A 24,480-nucleotide genomic window follows, 5' to 3' on the forward strand; every position below is an offset into this window, starting at 1 on the left:
GGCCTCAAGTTTCACAGACACTTATGAAGAGCGTGCCAAGTGCGAGGAACCATGTCTCACTCGGGAACACTCCGCGGGGCATCCTGACCCTAGCAGGATGCTTAAGAGAGGGACCACAGGATGAGCTGCGCGCGAAGCGCGGCCACGCGGCGTGGGAGGCTCCAAAGCCCAGCCGGGGCGGCGGCGCCGAGGGTGAGGCCGGCCGAGAAGGTTCTGGAACCTGCGCTCCGTTCGTCCAAGCCCTGAAGCCGCCAGCGCCAGGAGAACCTCCTCGGGCCCCGGCCTCGCACCACGTCGGCACGCCACGTCACCCGCGCGCGCCCCGGACGCACTTCTGGCCCGAGGCAGCGCCCCGGAAGTAGCCGTGGACGTCGGAGCAGGCGGGCGGGACCGGCGCGGATGTGGCGAGGCTCCTGAAGGCAGGTTCCGCAGTATGGCTGGGACGGCGCTGAAGAGGCTGATGGCCGAGTACAAACGTGAGTCGGGCGGCTCCCGCCTTCCCGTCCTCTTCCCGGCAGCCTACCGTCGGACCCGGCGGGGCGTGAGCATGCTGGGCCGGCCCGAAGGAGCCCGCGTGCGGAAGGCCGGGCTGTGCTGTCGCCTGCGCGCCCCGGCCGGCTGCCGCGGGGCAGGCCCTGGGCGCAGATGCGGGCTCTGCCAGCGCGGTCATGGCCCTGCGACCCGGACCTGGTCCCTGGTCCCTGGTCCCTGGGGGTTTGCGCATCCGTCCTCCCGACTGGAGACGCACGTCGCGGGGCGGTGCTCAGCAAGGACCGGGTTGTCCCTTAAGGTGGCCATGAGGTAGAGGAGAGTTTGGGGAAAAAGTTGAAAGTGAGCAAAATAAAGATTTAAACAAACCTCCGGCCACGCTGCAGGCAAGAGTTGCTGTCCTGCTGGAGCAAACCAAAGTTTCTCAGACATGGGTTCGGGGACTTGAGAAGACCATTTCGTTTTCTCCGGATCTGTGTTTAGCTGTTTTACTTTTTCAGCCCCGTTTCCATGCCTAAAAACATCATCTCTTTTATAAAAATAAATAAATAAAAAGGAGGTAGGCAGCAATTAGGTTCTGGAACAGGGGTCTTAAGTTCCACCAAGTTCGTTCTCGGCTGTGCTTGTTGAACACAAGGGTAATCACATTAGAGAAAATTTTATTCCCCATCTTCTGTCCTTGCAAAAGCCTCAAAGATTATTTCAACCCTATTGTCATTTAGTTTGCAGTTAAGGTCACGGATCATCTAAGTTTGGGAGTGGGAAAGAATTCCCATAAAAGGGTGGACCCTAAAATGGGAAAACTGGAGAAGAGGTTAGGGGGTTTACAAGGGAGAGGGCTCCACCTGCGGTGGCCGCTTGCGAGAGGAGACAGGGTAGGGAGCTCTAAGGTGGCCTCGGCTGACAGCCAGTCTGGGACCAGTGTTACAGCCATATGGAACTAGTTGTGCCAGCGACTTGAATGGACTTGGGTTGCAGCCCTGAAAACTGCCCCAGCTGTCTTGGCTGGGTCCAGACCCACTGACGCATGGAAACCATGAGGTCATCAATGGATATTGTTTAAGACTGACAACAGTAACAGACAATGCATCCATCAGTACCAAGCATGAGAAGTGAGGACTTTGTTTTTGTTTTTTTTTTTTCACCTGTGTCTGTGAAATTCGATAATCCCCCTCTAAGTGTGTCCCCTCTTTTATGGCTTAGCATCTGGTTTGTTGTGTTTAAGACAGTGTACTCCAGTGTTAGGTAGACTCAACAGGAGTGGCCATGGTTGAACTAGTGTGCCTGCCCCTTGGCTTCCGGTGCGGGCTTCCATGGGTTTCTGAACTATGTCAGTATAACTCCTTCTCATGGATCTCCCTGGGGCCATCTTTTCTGGGTGTATGGATGTTCAGATATCCCACTTGAGAAGTCAGCAGGCATTGGTTTAGAGCCCAGCCTAGTCAGTATGCTAAGTCTGGTCTGGTACATCTGCTGAGACCCCGTTTCCAGATGGTGTCTCCGTTCCCAATTCTGGACAGACTTGAGAGTGTTTGAAATTTCAGTTATTATGTATTTATGTGTGTGAGCAGGCCAGTGCCTGGGCGTGTGCAGAAGTCAGGACAACTGGCAGGAGTCGGTTTTCCCCTTCTTTGTGGCTCCTGGGAAGCTTGAGCTCAAGTTGTCACACTTGGCAGTAAGTGTGTCTACCCATGAGTCATGCCTGGGCTCAAATGCAAGGCAGTGCATCATAGTAGGGGCATGAAGCAGAGCAAAGCTGTTTACCTAGAAGCCAGAACACAAAGAAAAGCGGAAAGGCTGGGCTCCCTATGCTCCCTTTAAGGATCTGCTCTCAGTGACAGCCCTCCTCTCCTCTCTGTCTCCTGGCCATGCCTGGTGCTGCTTGCTGTGGTGTGCTGCCTTTTCACAAGCAGACACTCAGACAGCAGCACTGGAATTCCCAAAACTGTGAGCCAAACTTTCCTCTTTAGGCGGTTATCTCAGGCATTTTGTTATAGTAATGGCCAGCTGAGTAACTTGGTGTCCGTGATCCCATGCTTGCAAAATAGAGCACCAACAGCGACTTAGAGTCTTCATGATTTCTCCCCAGCATCCTGAATTACCATTCTTTTCCTTTTCTTCATATTTGCCGCTCTATCTCCAGATAATGTATAGTTTCCTTTTGTCTGTGAACTTAGTAGAAAGTATACAGTATATGTTTTGTTTGCTTGTTTTTGCCTTGGAACCCCTTGCCCAGCATTGTGTGTCAGTGTCCTTTCTCTTGGAGCTTGTGGTGGCAGTTCACTCTCCTTGCTGAGTGGATTGCTTTTTATGAATAAACCAGAATCCATCTGTTCTGCTACTGGTAGACGCTTAATTTGCAGTTTGATTTTTGTAAGTCCTGCAGTCGCGAGCAGTTTTGAAAAGCTCTTGGTGCCCGTGTGCGGGTTTGCATTGGAGCATAATTCAGACTCATGGAGCATTTGAATGACCAGCCCGTTTCACGATATGCTAAACTGTTTGCTTTTCCAGTGCATGTTGTGGTCCCCCACAGCTGAGTCTCGCTGCTTCTGCTTTTCACGTAGTCTTTAGCTTCTGGGACTTCATCTTGTCTGGTAGGCATAGCATGGTATCCTGTGGCTTTAGTTGGTATATCAGTGATTATGAGTGAGGTGGCAGCCACCCTTCATGTACACGGGCCAGCTCTGCCTTTTTTGGTGAAATGTCTATAGCTGGCAGGCATTCTTTCTTGCTCCTGTGTGTTCATTGCATCACATGAGCTGTGAATCCTAGTGTCCTCAGAATGCCCTGCCCTACGACCCGTCTGTCCTCCTGACACTGCTGAGCTGTGAATCCTAGCGTCCTCAGAATGCCCTGCCCTACGACCCGTCTGTCCTCCCGGACAGTGCCACTCTGCTTTCACTGCTGTAGTGTTGGTACTTCTCTGCACTGGGCACAGTTTTGTCGAGGGTTATCCATGCTGCTGGCTTTGGTGCAGTGTCCCCTTACTCTTCTAGCAGCAAGTGATGACGCAGGGCAGGTAGTTCCAGCTGTTGCTTTAAAATCCTGACAGGGCTTGCCAGGGTGGAGTGAGATTTCTCTGTGGTTTTCTGAATAGCTATCTAAAATGTATGACTTGTTTCTGGGAGTTTCCACTGATATTTTGATATTTTCAGATATCTCTGTTGACCCTGAATATCTGTAGATATTCAGATAGGGAGCAGTGATTGTTCCTTTTCCTTTTTAAAGGTTTTGTTTGTATTCTATGTGTATAGTCTTTTGCCTATATGCATGTCTGTGTACCATGTGCTTGCCTCGTGTCTGCAGAAGCCAGAAGAGGGAGTTAGATCTCCTGGAACTGGAGTTACATAGAGACAGTTGTGGGTGTTGGGAACTGAACCCCGGTCCTCTGTAAGAGCAGCTAGTGCTCCTAACCTGCTGAATCATTTCTCTAGCCTCGTGCAGTTCCCTTTTAATGTCAAGTGGTAATCCATTGCATGGCCAGGCTACTCTGTTTAAACATTTGCTTCCTGATGATCACTGGGATGTCCCCAGTTTTTGGCTGTGATGAAACTGCTGTGAACATCGTGTGCTTGTCTTCGTTTCTCTTGCATAAATGCCTGTTTAGTTTAGAAGGCACTGTCCAGTTGTTTGATGCCACTGTTCTCACTGCACAGATACTCCACAGCTCTGTAGAGTTTTTAATTTTTTCTCCTTCCTGTTCTGCTTATGTTAGTGTCTCAACTTGAAATTTTCTCATAACTGACAGTGTTGAGTCATTGCAAGTTACCGACCATCTGCCTTTTTCGATGAAATGTTTATTTTTAAATTGTGTTGTTTCCTTAGCTTGTACACTTCTTTAACATTACCTTTTATTGGATATTTGCCTTGCCAATATTTTCCCTCTTTGGCTTGACTCCACGTGTCATTTCCTCAGTCCAGTGGTTCCTTTATTTTAAAACTTTAGGTTTAGTTTATTTTTATTTACATGTAAATCTGTGTGTATGTGCATGTGTGTGCAGACCCCATGGAGGCCAGAAGAGGGCGTGGGATTCCCTTGGAGATGGGACGTTGGTGCTGGGCACTGCTTCTAGTCTTCAGAAAGGGCAGCAAGTGCTCTGAACTGCATAGCCATTTCTCAGCTCCTAATCCTGGCTTTTAAACAGCAGATTAAAAAAAAAAAAAGCAGTGATAACATAATACATTGACTTTTAAAACATTCTTGCTTTTGTGTCTGAGAAACTGTTGAGGTTTTCTGTTAGGATTTCTTCTAGGTGTTTCACAGTTAATACCTGTAATCCATGGGAGAAGTCAGGGTTCCTTTACATATTATCTGGGAGTGTTCCAGCTGTGCTAGTTTGCTGTGCTGTGCCTTAGACTAGTGGAGGCAAGAGAATCTGATTTTCTTGCAGCTCTGAAGGCAAGACCTCCAGAGTTAGGGTGCGGAACAGGCCTGTCTACCTGGCCTTGGCGAGGACTCAGGCAGGTTGGATTAGGACCTGGCCCAGTGACCCCACTTGAACTGGTTGTCTCTGTTCAGCATGTCCTGTGCAGTGTGTAGAACATGCCAATGTGACCCCTGGCTTTCCCTGGTTTTCCACTGTAGACTTTGGGGCTTTTGTGCTTCCTCAGTTTCTTGAAAGAGTAGCCTCTGCAGCCGTCTTTCTTGTTCTTCCCAGTGTATCAGTGTGATAGGCTTCTAGAAACGGAATTATTGAACAAATTTGTATTTTGTTTGTGTAGTGGCTACTTCTTTTTTTAAAACAAATTACCATTTTCAAGGAATAGTCTTTGACGTTTTCTGATATGGTTAGTAATTGTTTCTCTTCTAGAATTTATGTTTATCAGTAAACATGGAACTGTGGTTTCCTGTGTTGTCGTTGACTGCAATTCATCCCTGACCAGCAGGTGTCACTGCTGGATAGCGAAGTGGATGGGATGGTGCTGGCTGCGCAGAGCCTGGGTCTACAGCATTGCTGGTCTTCAGCCGCAGGCTTGACCTCCCCGTCTCTCTAAGGGAAAAGTGGTGTCTCAGGAAGGTTCTGAGGAAACTCCTACAAAGAATACAGCTCTGCTGTGGTTTGCGCTAGGTGACCTTTGTTCCATGCATTGTGCCTCTTCCTCAGCCCCGTATTTTAGCAGCCTCTTTTTAAGTGTTTTTGTTTCATCAGGGGTGACGACTAGATTTCAGATGACGGGGCGTGTAAAGCCTTGGCAAGCTGGTTCTGTACTTTATCCCGATCTGTTCCTGTGATAGAGATAAAGAGGGAGACTGTAGACTGTGTTGTTGGGAAGTGCTCCCTCTATCCGTCCTGCTACTTGGCCTCTTCGTCTGTCTTCTTACCTCCTTTAAGTGTGTGCACATCTGGCAGCCCAGCCTCTTGTTCCTTCTTGCCTGGCCTCTCCTTATTATCTTCTGTCTCTCTTTTTCACTGTAAACAAAAATCTTTATTGCTACTTTGTGTTTATAAGCATTTGCCTGCATGTATTAAAGTGCACTGCATATATACAGTGCTACAGAGACTAGACGAGGCTGTTAAATCCCCTGAAACTGGGATTACTGACAGTTGTTAGCCGCCATGTAGGTGCTGGGTCCCTGTATGAGCAGTGAGTTCTCTTAGCCACTGAGCCCTCTTTCTAGTCCCTTATTCACGTTTCCCTACCAGTGTTTTTAGTTACATTTACTTGTGTGTGTTGGGGGTGTGGCTGTGCACATAATATGACATTCATGTGGATGTCAGAGGACAGCTGGTGGATCAGTCTCTTTCTGTCATGTGGGTCCTGGGCTTCAAACCCAAGTCACCAGACTTGGCAGACAGAACCGTCAGCGGCCCAACCTTTTCTTAATAGTGTCCTCTGTTGTGTATTTTCCAACTTATCCCCCTTTTCCTTTTCTGGAGTGATAGATAGAGGCCCCCAAGATGGTCTAGCGCTGTTTTGCCTTTGCAGGTTTTTCTACAGTTCAGCCTGTGGGAAACGAGGCCACGTCAACCCTGGGGAATGGATTGCTTACCGTTACATGAATAAAGCCTGCATGATGTGTCCCTGGTGGACTGGAGAGGTTTGTGCTATGGGACCTCGAATCACCTTTGAGATTGTGTACAGCCCTAACCAAAGAAAGCTTTGGCAACAATGTCTGCTGTGGTGTCTGTCCTGTGAATGTGTCCATGACAGGTGTGCTTGTGCTGTGTTGGACATGCTCTCCCTCCTCCTCTCCCCTTTCTCTTCCTCTCCCCTCTCCTCACTTCCTGGGTGTAGTATATGGCAAGGGCAGCAGGGTGGGCAGTAAGAAGTGTTCCGTGCCCTGAAGCGTTAAAGTGGAGTTAAGTTTATTTTGTGAAGACCAAGACAGCCCCACTTGTCAAGTGTGGTTCTGTTAGTGTTTTCATGTCTCTGTGGCCATGTGTTCTCTCCTAAGAAACCCACTTTATAACCACACATATGGATGTTGACCTCATAGCAACTTTGAGCATCTCACCATTTCTTATTGGCTTTAGATTTCTTTGGATGATCGTTTCCATTCTTTGTTTCTGGCCGTTTTTGCCTTAATCTTATTTAGCAGGGTTACTAATTTCTGTGTTTTAGAGGTCATCATGTGGCTCTTCAGGCCTTCTGTATGCTTGCTGTCGGGCGTCTTGATTGCGTTGGCCCTCAGTTGGTAGAGTGTACTCTGCTGGGTTCCTTACTGTGTGACTTGTCCTCCTTCCATTCACTGTTTTTCAAGTGCGTCGCAGGTTTGGTGTCTGTTAAGATAGGTTGTATTCATCTGTAGGTCATTACCACAGAAATAGCTAATGTGAGTGACTTTATTAGGCAGAAATGTTCATTTGGGCACAGTGGTGCACACACACAAATCTTTCTTGCAAGGCAGAGGCCAGAGGGTCGCTGCAAGTTTGAGGCCAGCCGGGAACATAGTGAGTTCCAGGCCAGTCCAGGTTTTACAGGTGACAGACACTCTGGCTTAAATTTTTTTTAGCTCACATCTTTGGAGTGCAGAGTACAAGGGTCTGTGGGGTGACAATGGGTGGCCAACATTGTGGTGACTGTAGTGGTTTGAGTGCGGGATTGTATGTGACAATGTGATCACGCCTGGCACAGGAAGCTAGAGAGCAGCAAGCCGCTTCTGTAACCACCCCAGAGTCATGTATGTAGCCAGTGTCACACATGACCCTACCTCCTAAGGTCTTCCCCACCCCAGTACTGCTAACCTGCTTTCAACACTTGACTCTTAGGGACACACCCCAGACTGGAACATGACCTAGATAAAAAACCATGATGCCAAGAATTGACATGCCACATGGTGGCAGAGCTGGTCATCTGGTCGTCTTCAGCTCCTGGCCTTAAGTGGCTGGGACTCTGGAGTAGGCCTGTCTTCCATTGTCATCTTCATGGTGGGCACCTGCACTTCTGCAGGGTGGTGGCCAAGAACACTGACCTGGAGAGTGATAGATTTGATTATGCCTCTCCCTGCCACCTCAGCTTGGTCTCCTCCTTCTGCTCTGTCACCTTCAGGAAGGTTTGTGCTCTTAAATGATAGGAAATGCCATTTAATTAGGAAATAGCCCATTTTAGATTGTGTTTGTCAGAGGAGCTGGCAGGAGCATGACGGGGTACAGTCTGTACCCCATTGTTTTTACTTCTTACTGATGTAAAGGACTACTCAGAGCCAGAGTTGGTTTCGGTGCTGGGCATTTATTTGGGAGCAGAGAGCTGCCCTCTTGGAAGACATGTATGCTGTAATCTGGTTCATATGACTCATGAAAGTGCTTTGCTAAGTGACAGTGTAACATATTCTGTCTGGTAATGGCTCTGCTCTTTAACTTTACAGAATTAACCCTGAATCCTCCAGAAGGAATTGTGGCAGGTAAGGACCTCAAGTGACTTCATTATGATTTTCTTTCAGTTGTCAAAGTGGCCTTCTAATTAAGATGTGGAATTTTTTTTCTTTCCCTGTAGGCCCCATGAATGAAGAGAATTTTTTTGAATGGGAGGCATTGATCATGTAAGTTAATTATTTTTCATGCTGTACTGGAAACCAGGCCCAAGAGTCTCTACTCTGATGTGTTGAGTGGGTCCAGGCAGGCCTTGTTCTCTGGGCAGAATCCAGGTGAACACGGATCCAAACGAGAGGGCGGTGTTCTTTCAGCACCAATAAAAAAACATTTAGTTCTGAATATTAGCTCTGGATAGTTTCAAGATTGCAATTTTTTATGCCATCTTGAAACTTCTTAGGGAGAAACAATCTTCTTAGAAAGCAGCATTCCCTTACTTAGCTCTTTGCTTTCACACCATAGACACACAGAAAGTTTCCGTGTGCCCTAGCTGTGGGGTTTCTCCCCACCAGAGCAGCATCCAGGGTGCTCTGATGCAGTGCGGTCATGACACCGTCTATCTGGAGAGTGCCAGGTCCCCAGGCTGAGGTTTCTGTCCCCAGGACAGCCTCTCTTTAGGCCTCGTCTTAAGTCTGAGTGTCTGGAGCTTCTGACTAGCTAGCCGTCGGGGTTCATGTGACTCAACATTATAGCAGCCCCTGAAAGCGAGACACTTCACTCAGTCTCTTACAGAGTCCTTTTGGGTTTGGTTTTTGAAGTATGAGTGTTTTGTCTACATGTATGCCTGGTGCCTGTGACGGTTAAAAAGGGGTGTCAGATTCTCTGGAACTAGAGTTATAGACAGTTGCGAGCACAGGTACTTCATAGCACATGGTGAGTTCTTGTTCCTCCTGTGAGCTGCCACACATGGGCTGGCCACAGGCTCCAGCCCCATCCTGTAATGCCACTGTCTTCTTTCCCTGATGGCATATATAACTCTGATAACCTGCATGGAAGCCCAGCTGGACCTGTCTAGTCAGCTTTCTTGACCTCCCTTTATGCATTACTTTCTCAAACCTAGACCCTTCTGGAAGGAGGAGGGTCTTAGCACCTGTCATGGGGAAAGTTAAGTCAGGGAATTTCTTTACGATCTGGCTTGGGCAGTTTGTATAAATGCTGAAGGCCTGACCCGAAAGAATGACTTAGAAACCAGAAACCATGGTCAGAAGCTAAACAAAACAATGTATGTGTGTATTTATCAATATATATCTGAAAGGAACAGTATCAGCTCAGGGCCCCCAAGACCAGGTTCTCAGCACAAAGATTTATTTTCCCAGGGGGACAGAGGGCAGGGGATAAGAGACAAAAACAGGAGCTTAGAGGATGAGAGAGAAGGGAAAGGAAATGAGTGTTGTGTTAATTTTTTGCTCTTTTGGCTTTTTAGGTTCTTTTGGGGCCCCACCACCCAGTTCCCAAATAAATCACACACAGAGGCTTATTCTTAGTTTCGAATGCCCAGCCTTAGTTTGGCTTGTTTCTTGCCAGCTTTTCTTAACTTATATTATCCCGAATACCTTTTGCCTCTGGGCTTATCTTTGTCTATTTCTGTATACCTTTCTCTACTGCTTTCTCCTTGGCTTGCTGGGTGACTGGCCGGATGTCCCCTCCTTCTCTTGTGCCTCGGTCTCCTTCTATTTATCCTCTCTGCCTGATAACCCCGCCTATCCTTGCCCCTGCCTTGCTATTGGCCGGTCACCTCTTTATTAGGACCATCAGGTGTTTTAGACAGCCACAGTAACAGCTTCACAGAATTAAACAAATGCAGCGTAAACAAAAGTCACACACCTGAAAATAATAGTCCCCAACAAATGAGGGGCATGGTATTTGTCCCAGAGGACAAGGGACTGCGTCTGGATAGAGAGGAGATAGATATGGTGCATAGGAAGATGGCAGTTTATGAAGGTACAAGGGGAAACCCCAGGTCAGGATGAGGTGCTTCATTTTAATTGGGCATGTTAATTAGGTGAGCCAAACTAAATTAGGGGCTTTTGATGCTAGACTTCAATACTTTGATAGCTGGACCTTGGTAGTCAGCCTTAGGAAGAGGAAGTGGCCAAATAAGGGAATAGACCTTTGGGTCTAGCTTGCCTTAGGAATGTAATATAATGGTTTTTAGCAAGGCTGAGGGAAGTGGGGAGAAGGACAGGGCCTGCCAGAGCCACATTCTTGTGTGGGCTAGTGTCCCTTCAATATTTATATCCCATAATTTGCAGTAGTTGTGATGGATTTGCGTCCAATAGTGTGGGTGGCTTTTCTAGTAGGAAAAAGGTCCTTAAAGTAGTAGGTGACCAAAGGGACCTCCCAGAGCAACATTAGACCTGAAAAACCAGGGCCTCTGTTTCTTCCTCCTTCTCCTTCCCACCCCACTTCTGGTTCTCATTTTTCTGTTTGCCTTCTCTGGCTTGCAGGCCGTCCACTGTTCCTGGTCCTGAGTACGATGCAGCTTATACCAAAGTGAGCTTGTGGCTCCTATGCCCCGTCTCGATTTTGTGATATTTAACTTTTAGTCATGTTAGAGCAGCAGAGGGGCCCTGAGTCTAGCTAGAGTGTTCTCTTCTCTGGTCCATACTCAGCCTGTTTAGCATTCTTTTTCCTACTTTAGATGTGCGAGAAAATAAAGTTAGGTTAAACTGAGAAAGCCACACCCTGTAATCAGTCTCTCAGTCAATAATCATTTCCAGTTAACTAGTGTTTCAGGTTGGACTTTGTTGGTTGAGAAGCACTCTGGGGGGCAGGGTGGGGAGAGAAGTTTGGCCACCCTACCTGGTGTGAGCTCTGAGCAAGGCAGGATTCGTTTGTGCCTGTGCTTATAGCACATTGGGGCTGTGTCCCATCAGTGTGTCCATCCCACCCCCAGTGCTCAGAGCCCTGAACATGCTATCAGAACACGGCATCACCTATAACCAAGAACACCTATAACCAAGCCTTTTTATCTTTAATTTTGAGACAGGGTTTTGCTAAATTCACAAGGTTGGTCTTGAACTCACTCTTGTGGTTCAGGAAAGGCCTTGAACTTTTGATCCTTTTCCTCAGCTTGCTGAGCTGCTATAGGCCTACCACATTAGTTCCTAAAGATCTACAAGTTGGCCTAGGAAAATGACTGGTAATTTTTGCCTGTGAAGATTAGGCTGTGCATGAAATCTGAGTGAAAGTGAGGGGTTTTGATTTTATTTAAGTCATCCATAAACACTATCTAGAGAAAGACCAGCAGACGTGATGCTTGTCAGACCTTAATTGCTTGAGCTGTGTCACATTTTTGTAAATTTTCTGGAGTCTGTGTGCACCGTGGTACACTAGAGCCTTGTGTACTTGAGGGATCTGTTCCAAGTCTCTGGTGGACTCTGGAAACCTTGGGCTGTAACAGTAATAACAAGAACTGGTAAAGTGGAGAAATTGGCCTGTATGGTGATGGCACACGCCTTTAATTCCAGCACTCAGGAGGCAGAGATAGGTAGATCTCTTGAGTTCAAGAGCTGCCTGGTCTACTGTTGTGGAATTTAGTTTAAGATGTGTTACATTTGTTTATACGGAACATTTGTTTAATGATGCAAAGATGTGTTGCATTCTTTTATGTTGCATTTGTGTAACTCTATAAAACTGTTACTTTGCCTGTCTAAAACACCTGATTGGTCTAATAAAGAGCCAAATGATCAATAGCAGAAATGGGCTGGGCTGCCAGACAGAGAGAATAAATAAATAGAAGTCTAGAAGAGGAAAAAAGAGGGAGAAGTGAGAAAAGGAGGAGAGGAGGATGCCATGGGCCAGACACACAGACACACAGAAACATAGCCAACTAGGGAGTAAGAAGGAAAGAAAGATATATAGAATAAAGAAAGGTAAAAAGCCCAGACAAGAGGTAGTTAAAGAGCAATGGGATATTTAAGTTAGAAGAGCTGGCTAGAAACAAGCCAAGCTAAGGGCGGGCTTAAGAATAAGTAAGAATAAGCCTCTGTGCATTTATTTGGAAGCTGGGTGGCGGCCCCCAAAGAGTAAAAGTACCAACTACAGTCTACTGTGTGAGTTCCAGGGGAGCCAGGGCTGTATAGAGAGAAACCCTGTCTTGAAAAACCAACCAAACAATAACCAAAAACAAACAAAAATTAACAGTATCCTATAATGCAAGTTATTTAAAACTTAGGAGTCATTTCTGGAACTTGCTGATTGTTAACATTAGATGTTGGTGAAGCCATGTCAGATGGAGGATTCTGTTGCTTTTAGGTGAGGTGATACAGGCCTGTGGCCATTGCTGCCCCTAGCTAGGTCATTGCTGGGGGGCATGTCAGGTGGAGTCTGTTTACTTTGGTTTCACTTACTTTACAGTGCTGGGGATCAAACTCTGGGCCTCCAGCCATTTCCCCAGGCATTGTTTGCTTTTTAAAGAAGCAGGTGATCATGTGTGTGAACTGATGTGTGACCTGTTTGTTTCATCTGCCATGTCCTGTGTCAACACAGACACACCTGCGCTTGCTCACATGCCCTCACGGCAGCACGCCAGCTGTAGAGCAGCAGTTGTTAGGAGGCTGCAGAGGTCAGAGCACCGATGATCCTGGGACATTTAGAAGTTCTTGGCTCATGTGTGTTCACAGTAGATGTGCTTAGAAGCTCATTAGAGAACAGTTGAGCTCTCTAGTATGGATTTTAAAAAGCGCATTGTTAAAAGTCTGTTGAGTTAACTATTACTAATTTTAGATAAACAGTATAAAGTTAAACAAATATTTTGAAAACCTGTCTTAAAAAGTAATTACAACTGATTTTCAGGAGAGCACGTTTGTGTTTGAATAAGGCTTTTGCATTAGTGTGGAATTCCCCTGCTTCAAGATGTAGTGACTTTGTGGGTTTTGGTCCTGTTCCAGACCCTTCACAAACAAGAGGCCGTTTACAAATGTTCTTAAAACATCTATCGAGGGATTAACTGTCCTCCTGTGCCTCTGTCTCACCCTGCTGTTTTGGCAGAGAGCTGACTGACTGGGGGCCTTTCCTCCCTCAGAATCTTGCTGGTTTCTACGGCCTCCTCTGTCCCTGGTAGTTTTGGACTCTGCTTGCCTCATGGAAGCCTGACACTGCTGACTTTCTTCAAGGCCTCTTTTGATCTGTGCTTGGAACAAGCACTGAGGGCTTTGGTAACTGGGCCCTCATGTGCAGATGCAGCTATGTCGTTGGCTATGCTGTCATGGTGACTAAGTACCGAGAAAGCAGCTAAGGAGGAGGAGAGTCATTTAGTCCGCAGTTTATGGTCCCGGGGCTCACTGTGTTTGGAGTTGAGGTGAAGTAGACTGTCACGTTGATGAGAGCTGTGCTGGAGGAAGCTGCTCATCTCAGGGTGACCAGGAAGCAGGAAGGGAGGAGAGGACTAGCCAGGGACAAGACACACCCTTGAAAAGCACCCCGTGACCCATTTCCTCCAAACAAGCCCCACCCTCTAACAGCCTATTCAGCTGACACCAAAACGCAGTTCATGCAGTAACAGCCTGGTGACCCAGTCACTTCTGTGTACCACTGTTGTGCCCGAGTTTCTGTCCCCAAATGAATCCACAGAGTCAGATTTCCGATACAAATTACGTAAGGGTTTTTAATATTCAAGCTCAAGTTTGGACCAACACTTTTCCAGCGCCCATGCATGGCGGATGCAGAAAGTATGGCAGGGAACCCTGGGAGGGTAGAACTTTTTTTAAAAAATATTTATTTATTTATTATGTGTACAATATTCTGTCTGTGTGTATGTCTGCAGGTCAGAAGAGGGCACCAGACCCCAGTACGGATGGTTGTGAGCCACCATGTGGTTGCTGGGAATTGAACTCAGGACCTTTGGAAGAGCAGGCAATGCTCTTAAGCTCTGAGCCATCTCTCCAGCCCCGAGGGTAGAACTTTTAAAGGGAAATGCTATAATCAGGGGCGTTCATGCCCTGTTGACTTGGGATTGGGTAAGGAGGGCATAGGGGGTAAGGTAGTTTCTGAAACCATTGGTCAGTTTTTGGGCATGAAAACCTAACAAAGAGCCATTAATAACTGACAAGGTGTCATCAAGGACAGGATGCCTCCCAAGAACATCTGGACCTTGTTAAATTTTATGGCCCTACTCCTTAGCTCCTTAATTGGCTATTTTAAGATATCTGTTCAAATTCTGCTATCACACAGATTTCTGGAGCTGAGATTGGCCCCTTGCTCATTATATGGCTTAAGATGAAGCCCCTTCTTTAAAACAGAGTTTGCAAAGTCAGGTTCTTGTGACCACACTTTGAGTCCAGGATCCTGGGGGACACTTCAGGTTCTCTGGAGCTGGTGTTACAGAGAGTGATGAGCTGCCCAGCGTGGACTCTTAGAACTGAGCTCAGTCCTCTGCAAGACTAGCAAGTGCTTTTAGTCAGTGAACGGCCTTTCTAGCTGCTTTAGCTGCTTTCTGTAATGAACCGTGCTTTAACACCATATAGAAGCAAAGGAAGTTCAATGATTGTATTACTCTTCCATTGCTGTGATCAAACGCCCCGACAAAAGCAATGTAAGAGAGAAGGCGCACACCTTTACTCCCAGCACTCAGGAGGCTGAGACAGGCGGAGCTCTGAGTTTGAGGCCAGTCTGGTCTACAGAGTGAGTTCTAGGACAGCCAGGGCAGCAGAGAGAAGGTGCCAAGGAGCAGAGAGAGTTTATTTTTGACTCGCAGTTTGAGGGTATAGTCCATTATGGTGGCAGGTTGTGGCAGCAGGAATGTAACAGCTGGTCACATTGAACCCATGGTCAGGAGGCAGAGTGATGAACGCTCATGTCTAACCACTCCCCTTTTGAAGATTTGTTTATATGTATGAGTGTTTTGACTGCATGTATGCATGTGTACCATATGTGGTACAGTTGAAGCCAGGGCTCACTTGATTCAACTTGGTACTCTTGACTAGAGTTAGGGCAATTGTTAGCCACTATGTGGGTGCTGGGAATTGAACCTGGGTCCTGGAAGAGCAACAAGTGCTCTTGACTCCCTCTTTTATTTATTTGGCAGTTAGGGTAGGTCTCCCATCTCAGCTAAACTAATCCAGATAGTCCCTCACTGGGAAGCAGACCAGAGGTGATGCTAGGTGATTATAGATTTTGTCAGGTTGACAAGCAGTGCCAACTGTCCCAGTAGCTTCTAGCTCTCTACACTTCCACCTTGGATCCTTTCCAGTTAGTTTTCTATAAGGAATGAAGTGTAGGAGTCAACCTTCACTCTGCCTGTGGCCTCCACTTGCCTCAGAACCTTTTCTTGAATTTGCCCATTCAGTAATCGTGGCATCTTTGTCAAAAATCAATATAAACCATGATTCAGGGCCTTAGTTTTAGACTTCCTAGTTCACTGATCTGTGCCTGTCCTTCTGCCATGCACCACACGATCTGGTTGTTGTAGCTGTGGTTTTACAGTTGGCAAATATGTGTCCTTTAGCCTTGTTCTTTCTGTTAGACTTCTGCCTGTTCCAGGTGCCATGACTCTCCATGCACATGTTATTTTCTGCAGTATTCCTGCTGGGGTTGTGGAGTCCTCAGATCTGTTTGTGTGTGGCCATCTGAATAACATTGTGCTCCGCTCTGTAGTGTGGGGCGTTTGTTTATTTAGGCTTTTCACAATCTCAGCCATGAGGATGTCATTCCCATCACTCATACAGCATGGTATAATTTTAACTCTTAACATGATCCCCTTTTGTTGCCAGAGTGTGTGTATGTACACACGCAGGAAGGCCTGCAGAACCTCGATGCTGAAGGAGGAAGTGCTGCTAGCTTTTTTTGCTTACATTTTTCTGTATTTGGCAATTTTTAAACATGAGTAAGGTTAGCACTTGTTAGACAGGTGGTCTGTGTGTTAGAATGCAACCTGCAGTTCTTAGCTCCCTTCAGAGTGAGGGTGCGTTTATGGGTTTTAGCAATGTCTCTCGCAAAACGTTAGGGTGTGGCTGTGTCTCCTTTGGACAGAGTTGACCTGAAGTTACAATGTTGAACAAACTCTGTTACTACCCGGCTTCTGACAATGGAGGGATCTTTTGACTTCCACAAAAGAATCAGGGTGTCCCTGTCTATCCAAGTTGCTGGGACAGCAAAGGTACCTGTGTACCTTTTTCCTACTCACAGCTTCCTACTGTGGTGTCTATTGCCAACTAGGTGGCAGCACACAGTCTCTGATGATCCCTGCTGCCTAGCCAGCGACTCACATCAGCGCAGCGTGTGGCCAGGTGTGTCGTGCATGCAGCCCTCTTCCCTCATATGGTCTGGGCCCTGCGGAGGTGGAGCAGCTGGAGAAGCCTTTGTTGAGCTGTGGAGTGGAACACTCCTGCAGGGTCTGTGGGCGGTGGGGGAGGTTGTTTGTGGGTTTTCCCACCTTTTTTGTATGCTGTGTATCTAGCCAGCCGTACTGTGGAGATTAGCAATCTTTAGTAATTCATCCCTGGTTCTGAGTTCCAGAGAGAGGGGTAGTCTTTTATTTTAACACCTGTTATAGTGTAAGACAATCTACCATCTGTCAAGACCCTTCATAAAGAGAACAGCAGAGCTGCTTCTCTAACATTCTCCGGCCCTTGGATGAGTGGCAGGTGGGGCTGAGCAGCTACAGCATCCGGAAGGAGGCTGCTCTGACCCTCTGCTGTCCAGGCACAGGCTTCTCCTCCTTAGGCTTCTCCACCTTGCAGCATCCAAAAATGAAAGACAAGCTTCCGGTGGAGTTCCGTGTTTACAGGTGTGTTGCTGATGTGGTCTGAGTCAGCTTTGGAGGACAGGCTGGGCTAGGCAGTCATCCAGGGCAGGAATGACAGTCATTGGTCATTCTTCCAGTTTAGTCTCTTGCAGACAAGAAGCCAGGGAGGCCTTTAAGAAGGCATTCCCTAAGGGCAGCAGTTACAGCACACACTCTAACGGTATGCTGGGGAATTGTAAGTTAGGCCAGTCTTTGCAGTCAGTAGATGGAAGTTGTTTGTAGGCACCACTGGGTGTCCTTTCCTGTCTGCGAGGTGAGAGTCTTTACTCCCAGAAGCGTGGAATGAAACTTGTCCAAAAGCTGTTGGTTCTGTTTCTCTGTCCTGGGCAGGAAGCTTTTCTATGGCATTTCCCACCTTTGGCTGGCATGTCCCTGCACAGTTTGCCACCTGCATATCTGTTCAAGTGGCAGGCATGCTGGAAAAGAGAAAGAAACCTCAGTTTAAACCAGCAGTAAGCCTGGGTATGCGCAAACAGCTTTGCTATTTAAGATGTGGGCGCACTTGAGGAAATGTTGGGTCATGCTTTAATGCTACAAACAACCCAGTAGACTTTTTTTTTTTTTTTTAAAGAAAGCCCTATTATGAGAAACAAAGACCTGTTATCAAAGCATTGAGCAAATGCCATGCAACTCATTCCAAGGGCACTACCCAGTTTTTTCTCACTCTAGACTCAGAGGTGCCAGCCATAGTGAGGCCCTACAGGCTACCTTCTGTCTCAGTCTTGTCTGTCTGTCTGTATCTGTCTCTCTCCTTTTGAGACAGGGTTTCTCTGTTATGTATCCTTGACTGGCCTGGAACTCTCCACATAGATCAGAGATCCGCCTGCCTCTGCCTCCTGAGTGCTGGGCTAATAGCATGCACCACCACGCCTGGCTAGCAGGATTACTTCTGAGATGGTGTCTTTGTTTGTCTGACCTTCTGACTGCAGTTTTAAGGACTCCATTGTGCATCTCCCAGCTTTGCTACTAGTAAAATAGCAGTAATTCCCTTGACCCCCTTAACTGAGAAGGATGGGGATTGCTGAAAGGTGGCAACCACCTCCATAGTGCTAGACAGATCTGACTCAGGAGAGAAGGGTCCTCAGGGGTCCATCCAGGCCCCTGCAACATGAGAGAGGAAAACTCAGCTGGACCACATCCTGTGAAGGTGACTGTGCTGCTGCTTCCTCTGCCCTGGCCTGGTGCCAGGACCCCAGGGGACTGTCAGGCAGCATGTCATCCCTCCAAGGAGAAGAGCTCTTCACTCTTGTTTTTGAAGTAGCACAGGATCGCTTTCCAGAGTCAAGGCTTGTCACTGAAGGAAAAACTTGGCTTAACAAGACACTGCATTGTTCTTTCGAAGCCCTGGGTGTGACTGCACATGAAATTAAAGGGTTTTTTCCCTTGCTCTCTTAATTGTGGAGCTAAAATAGTGCAGCTGGTATTGTACAGATCTGTGTATCACTGTGTATCTAAAAAGAACGCTATCAAAACTTTAAACATATTCGTATTGTTTTTTGTTGTGTTTTATCTGTGGGAACAATATGTGTCCGTGTATATATGTGTGTATGCAGATGCATATCTGTGCCACATACATGTGGAGGCAAGAGAGCAACTTCAAATGTTCATCAGGAAAGCTTGTGTTTTGAGACAGGGGTCTTTCATTGACCTGGGATTTGCTGATTTGGTGAGGCTAGCTGACCAGTGAGCCTAGGGGATCCCCCAGCTCATCTCCCCAGTGCTTGGGTCAAAGGCACCGAAGGCAGGTGTGACGCACCTGCCTGTTTACCTGAGCTCTGGAGCCTGTGTCCTGGGTCTCAGGCTCACACAGCAGGCTCTTTATATCCTGAGCGTTCTACCCACCCCTGGTTTGCTCCCCCAGATTTATTTTTCTTACTTTTATGTGTGTGAGGGTGCTCGAGTCATAAATACAAGTGCCCCCAGAAGCCAGAGGAGTTGGATCCCCCTGTAGCTGAAATTCCTGGTGATGGCAAGCTGCCCAGTGAGGTGCAGAGAATCAAACTTGGGTCCTTTGGAAGAGCAATACGTGTTAACTGCCAAGCCACCCTCCCCACCCCACCCTTTGTTCTTTTTGTTGTTGTTTTGAGACAAAATCTTATGTGGACCAGATTGCACTAGACATTAGGCACCACTACATCCAGCTAAGTTTGTGTTTTATTTATTTATTTATTTATTTATTTATTTATTTAGTTAGTTAGTTAGTTAGTTAGTTATTTAGTTAGTTAGTTAGTTATTTGAGACAGGGTATGAATAGTACAGGACTTGTTTTTTACTGGTGTGCTGGCTGTTCCAAGGTGACCTCTCCCATGCTAGCATTGGAAGCTGTCAGCCAGCACTTCTGCCTTACTAAGTTTATGTAGTGGAGAATGTCCACAGTCTTTGGAACTGTTGATACAGGTTGTATTAGTGAGCTTTGGAAGGAGGAGTTGGTCTTTGGCAGTACCCCTCTCCTGTTTCCCTGCCTTCAGGTCTCAGTCCTCATCCAAGGCTCTAGGATTTGAACAGGACTCCTATAATGGCTTGCTCTAATTCTGCTATTTACATACTAAGAGTTGACTGGGCGCAAGTTGGAGTCTTAGGGCCAGGTGGGTTTGCTGTGGCCTAGGCTTCTTTTCTGTTGAGCATTAGTGGAGGATCACATGTGTGCCCTTTTTGTTTGATGGGTACAAAATCACATCACATTGGAAAATTGAAAATATCCTTTGAAATACATTCCTTACTCCTCATCTCTGTGTATAGAGACTCCTGATTATTCTGTGCCACAATTCACACCTTGATCCTCACAGGAGCTGGACCTCTGCCAACAGTCACCTAACTAGGACTGCAGTGTGCTTGAGTTTCTCTGTGGTGCAATTATTATGCGACGCTCTGCTGCCTATGCTTAGCCTTATGTTTACGCCTCAGGTCCCAAACAGCTGAAACAGCTCTCAGAAGAGCGGCAGTTTGTTTAGGTTCTCCATGTTCTTTTTTAAGCAGTGATGGTATCCTTCTCCCACTTCTGAGTCATGGCAGGCTTTGTGGTTGTGTTTATTTCCTCATTTTTAGGGGCCCCGAAGACACTTGCTTTGAGTTTGGTGTTTTTCCTGCCATCCTGAGTTTCCCACTTGACTACCCCTTGAGTCCTCCGAAGATGAGATTCACCTGTGAGATGTTCCATCCCAACAGTAAGTGCGTCTGAATGTGGTTAACAGGGCAACAGAATGGTGCTGTGTTAGCAGGAGGCAGGGCTCCTGCAGGCACATGGGATGCAACACGCCAATACCACGTTTCTGTACGTACATTTCTAAATGGCTGGTAGGTTCCAAACTAGCAAATCAGTTATGGTGTGAACACCAGCATTTCCATTTTGAAGGTCAGCTTAATGTAGAGAAGCAAAAAACGTTTGAAGTTAACACTAGCTGTTCAGTCTAGCCATCCTACGTTGATGGGCTTACTACAGCTTTCAGGCCTTGAGAGCTTTGTAGCCTGCATTGGCCTTTGTCACAATCATTTTTAATGGTAGAACATTGGGCTAGAGAGATGGCTTAGTGGTTGAAAGCACTTGCTGCTCTTGTCGGGAACTCAGATTTGATTCCCAGCTCACAGCCAAGGCTCCAGGGAATCTGATGCCCTCTGCAGGCTTCTCTTGTGGTACACAGACACATACACAGCAAAACAAGAAGTTGGAGCCAGACTAGTCTTCCTATAGCAGTGCTAAGGGAATGCTCTAGTTAGACGGGATGCAGACACTGAAGAAGCCTTAAGAATTCATAGAGGTGACATGGTGATGCATTCAAGCTTATTGTTGACTGGGAAGTAAGCCAGTACCCAATAATGGTCAGAGTTTAGTCTTCAGAAAACAATTTGTGTGAGTATGTGTGGTAAGGGGCACAATATTACTGCCAGTAACTATTCTGATTGGGATTATTTATTTATTTACTTTATTTCACAATATTACTGCCAGTAACTATTCTGATTCAGATTATTTATTTATTTACTTCATTTCTGGTATTATATATAAGAGATTTGAGGGGTGAGGTGCTTGCTATAGGGATCACATTGCACAGGATGATCTTGAACTCCTGATTCTCCTGACTACGTCTCCTAGGTACTAGATTCCACGCATGTGTTCCTGTGCCCAGCTTACATAAGAGAAAGGGGGCAATGTGCTGTATTTTGAGTGGTGGCTTTGAGAGCCATGTTCCTTCTTGTAAATGATTTTTATTGCCACAAATAATCCCGATCTTAAAGATCTGATCCTGGAGCAGAAATTCAAGTAGGATATTCTATTTTGTAAAAAAAAAAAAATAATACCTGTTTGACACCAGTTTTTTTGTTTGTTTGTTTGTTTTTAAGTTTATTTCAATTTTATGTATTTGGGTATTTTGCCTGCATGTATGTCTGTGTAACATGTTCATGGCACCCACAGAAGCCAGAAGACTTGAGTCAGATTCTCTGAAATTAGAGTCAAGGATGGTTCTGAGGAACCCTGGTCCTTTGGAAAAGCAGTCAATGCTCTTAACCACTGAACTGCCTCTCCAACCCAAATAGATGTTTTTTTTTTATTTTGTAAAAATAATTTTGAAGTGGGTGTGTTGCTAAATGTCCACATCTTCTCTGCACTTAAGTAATTCAGTTGCCTTGCCTCTACTCTAGCCACATGGACATAGATGGGGGCGTGGAGGGGGTCCTGTCAGTTGAGCTAGGAATGTCTAAATCCTGCTCTGCAGAGGCCTGTGAAGAGTCTTGGCTTCTGGGTACTTGCATCTTGGAATTTTTGTCCACTCACCTTTCACCTCTTTTGATGGGAATGCTCATAGAAATCCATAGCAAGGTGGAATCCAGCTAGTTGTGACTGGTTAATGCTAGGTAGACCTGGTCCTAAGCCCCCTTGTCAATCCCCAATAGGTCTGGCCTACTGCTGGTAGGCCTTTCTGGGATTTGTGCCACTAGGAAGTGTCCTGTCACTGCTGTACGAATAGCTAGGCTTCTGTCTGCAAAGCCTCCCCAGCACAGTGGCACCATATCTGGGCTCATGTGGCTGCCTCTGCCTTTTTACAGTCTATCCTGACGGGAGAGTCTGCATCTCCATCTTGCATGCCCCAGGCGATGATCCCATGGGCTATGAGAGCAGTGCTGAGCGGTGGAGCCCTGTGCAAAGTGTAGAGAAGATCCTGCTTTCGGTGGTGAGCATGCTGGCAGGTGAGCTGTGAATTCTGTTTTCTGTTACTGTAGCAGGCCTGTACTTTTCCAAGTGTGAGCATACTTCCATGATTACAGACTATATAGGACTTGCTGGATTGTTGACAGTTTGCTGTTCTCTGATCTTTGGCATTTTCATTTATTGGGACTCCTCTGTGTGCCATAGTACAGGGGTATAATGCTCAGGACAACAGATTTCCCAATGAGAGGTCCCCGTACTTTCAAGGAACTCGCAAACCCATTGACAGTTACCGCCCAGTGTGGTAACCTGACTGCAGAAACACTTCTCTAGGCCTCTCTGCGGTAAGTTGGGACACTAGGAGTTGACAAGGGAGATGGGAAGGAAAGGCATTTGGGACTGAGGAGCAGCTGACAGGGACAGGAGCTCTGGGACTAAGCCTAGTGGGCAGCCCTGGGAGTTGCATTGGTTGCTCCATCCTGCAGTTTTGCCTTAGAAAGACCATCTGTGTGGAGCTGGTGGGTGCAGGGATTGGGATAGGAGCAATGCTTTTGACTGCTCAGTCTGATATTTAAACATTTGTATACTCCTGGCCAAGAGAATGGGTGGATTTAGAGGGGCTGGAGAGTGCAGGCTTTCAGACTTCCCTTGGTGTATGAAGGCTTGTATTGCTTACTAGGGTCCAGGGAGGTTCAAAGCAATAGGATTCAGTCAAGGGAAGTTGGGGTGTGTGGGAAAAGGTGTTGACCGGGTTGACCAGGGTGGGGGTGGGGTTCCTGTCCCACCTGGTCCTGTAGTCATTCAGTCCCAAGTAAACACACAGAGGTCTACATTAATTATAAAATGATTGGCCTATTAGCTCAGGCTTCTTTTTTCTTTTTTTCTTTTTTCCTTTTTGGTTTTTCGAGACAGGGTTTCTCTGTAGCTTTTGGAGCCTGTCCTGGAACTGGCCCTTGTAGACTAGGCTGGTCTCGAACTCACAGAGATCTGCCTGCCTCTGTCTCCCAAGTGCTGGGATTAAAGGCATGTGCCACCACTGCCTGGCTAGCTCAGGCTTCTTATTAACTCTTATAACTTATATAAGCCCATAATTCTTGTCTGTGTTAGGCTTGTGGCTTGGTACCTTTTTTGGTGAGGCAGTCACATCTTGCTTGCTCTGTGTCTGGCTTCCTCTCTCTCTGGGTGGAAGACTGCAGACTGAAACTTTTCTTCTTCTCAGAATTCTTGTTGCCCCACCTGTACTTCCTGCCTGGCTACTGGCCAATCAGCGTTTATTTAAAATACAAGTGACAGGGTACAGACCATTGTCCCACAACAAGAAGGGGGTTCCTGTCCCCTGAGGGAGCGTCTACAGATTGCTGGTGGTGAGGGGCCTGCCGACCTGAGACTCAGTGCCCTACTTGTGCCAATCTCCCGCCTCCCCTCCTCAGGCACAAGGCCCTGGTTCATGTTGGAAGTTCGCTTGGCTCCTGGAACGGTCCAGGAAAGGTCCAGGCCCGTGGTCTGGATGAGGGAGGCCGTGGTCTGGATGAGGGAGGCCGTGGTCTGGATGAGGGAGGCCGTGGTCTGGATGAAGGAGGCTGTGGTGAGTGCCCGCCCTTTCATTCTCAGTTGCCTGTCTTTTCAGAGCCCAATGACGAGAGTGGAGCGAATGTAGATGCCTCCAAGATGTGGCGGGATGACCGTGAGCAGTTCTACAAAATCGCCAAGCAGATCGTACAGAAGTCTCTGGGGCTCTAAGGCCACACCCTGCGCACGACGAGCAGTCAGCGCTGTCCTCCAGAACACTCGCCACAGTGCTGCCGTGCCGACACCAACACAGGCAACTGTGGAGCCACGGCACCTATTCTTCCTTCCTTTCCATCCCAGACAGGCAGCTCCCCTAAATCATGACTGGAATAATGACAGTGGCTGCGTTGCTAAGGACTCCTCCTGCTGCGCCTCAGAGAGGGGTCCAGGCCGTCCTCACTACCTCTCCCAGCCACGGGGTGCTCAGCTCTGCTCCTTCCTGCAGTGCTGAGGACCTGCCTCTGTCATCTACCAGGGACTGGGGATACCAATGCTGCTTCTTCTGAGGACATGGGGCCTTGGAGAAAGCAGTGGAGCCTGCTGTCCCTGCCTCTCAGTTCCTAGGTGTCCCAGGAGGCATTCTGAGCTTCTTTTGACACTTTGCACTTACAAGCCTAGGCTGCCTTTGGCATGGTGACAGAGGCTTGCTGTGTGTATCACATGTCACCGTAGCCCCCTTCAGGGGCTGTTTTGTAAATGGGTTTATGAGAAGAGGGGACAGTGGT

The 24,480-nt window shown here is 47.2% G+C and overlaps 1 protein-coding gene across 3 annotated transcripts; it reads left to right on the top strand.

Annotated features, from left to right (window-relative positions):
* The first annotated feature begins 343 nt into the window (after nt 1-343).
* Ube2g2 (ubiquitin conjugating enzyme E2 G2) lies at nt 344-24,480 on the top strand. 3 transcript variants are annotated; one of them, XM_038341744.1, is made up of 7 exons: nt 344-476; nt 8,297-8,332; nt 8,425-8,470; nt 20,092-20,210; nt 22,087-22,227; nt 22,394-22,530; nt 23,814-23,950. In XM_038341744.1, the coding sequence occupies exons 1-6, from the start codon at nt 434-436 to the stop codon at nt 22,492-22,494; spliced, it is 486 nt and encodes a 161-aa protein (XP_038197672.1). In that variant the 5' UTR covers nt 344-433; the 3' UTR covers nt 22,495-22,530; nt 23,814-23,950. The 3 variants fall into 3 exon arrangements, with proteins under 3 accessions (XP_038197672.1, XP_038197671.1, XP_038197673.1); XM_038341745.1 differs by lacking the exon at nt 22,394-22,530 and adding an exon at nt 6,418-6,529 and having other exon boundaries at nt 373-476; nt 23,814-24,480; XM_038341743.1 differs by lacking the exon at nt 22,394-22,530 and having other exon boundaries at nt 352-476; nt 23,814-24,480.

This window comes from Arvicola amphibius, chromosome 9 (assembly GCF_903992535.2).
Source record: "Arvicola amphibius chromosome 9, mArvAmp1.2, whole genome shotgun sequence".
Classification (NCBI taxonomy): Eukaryota; Metazoa; Chordata; class Mammalia; order Rodentia; family Cricetidae; genus Arvicola; species Arvicola amphibius.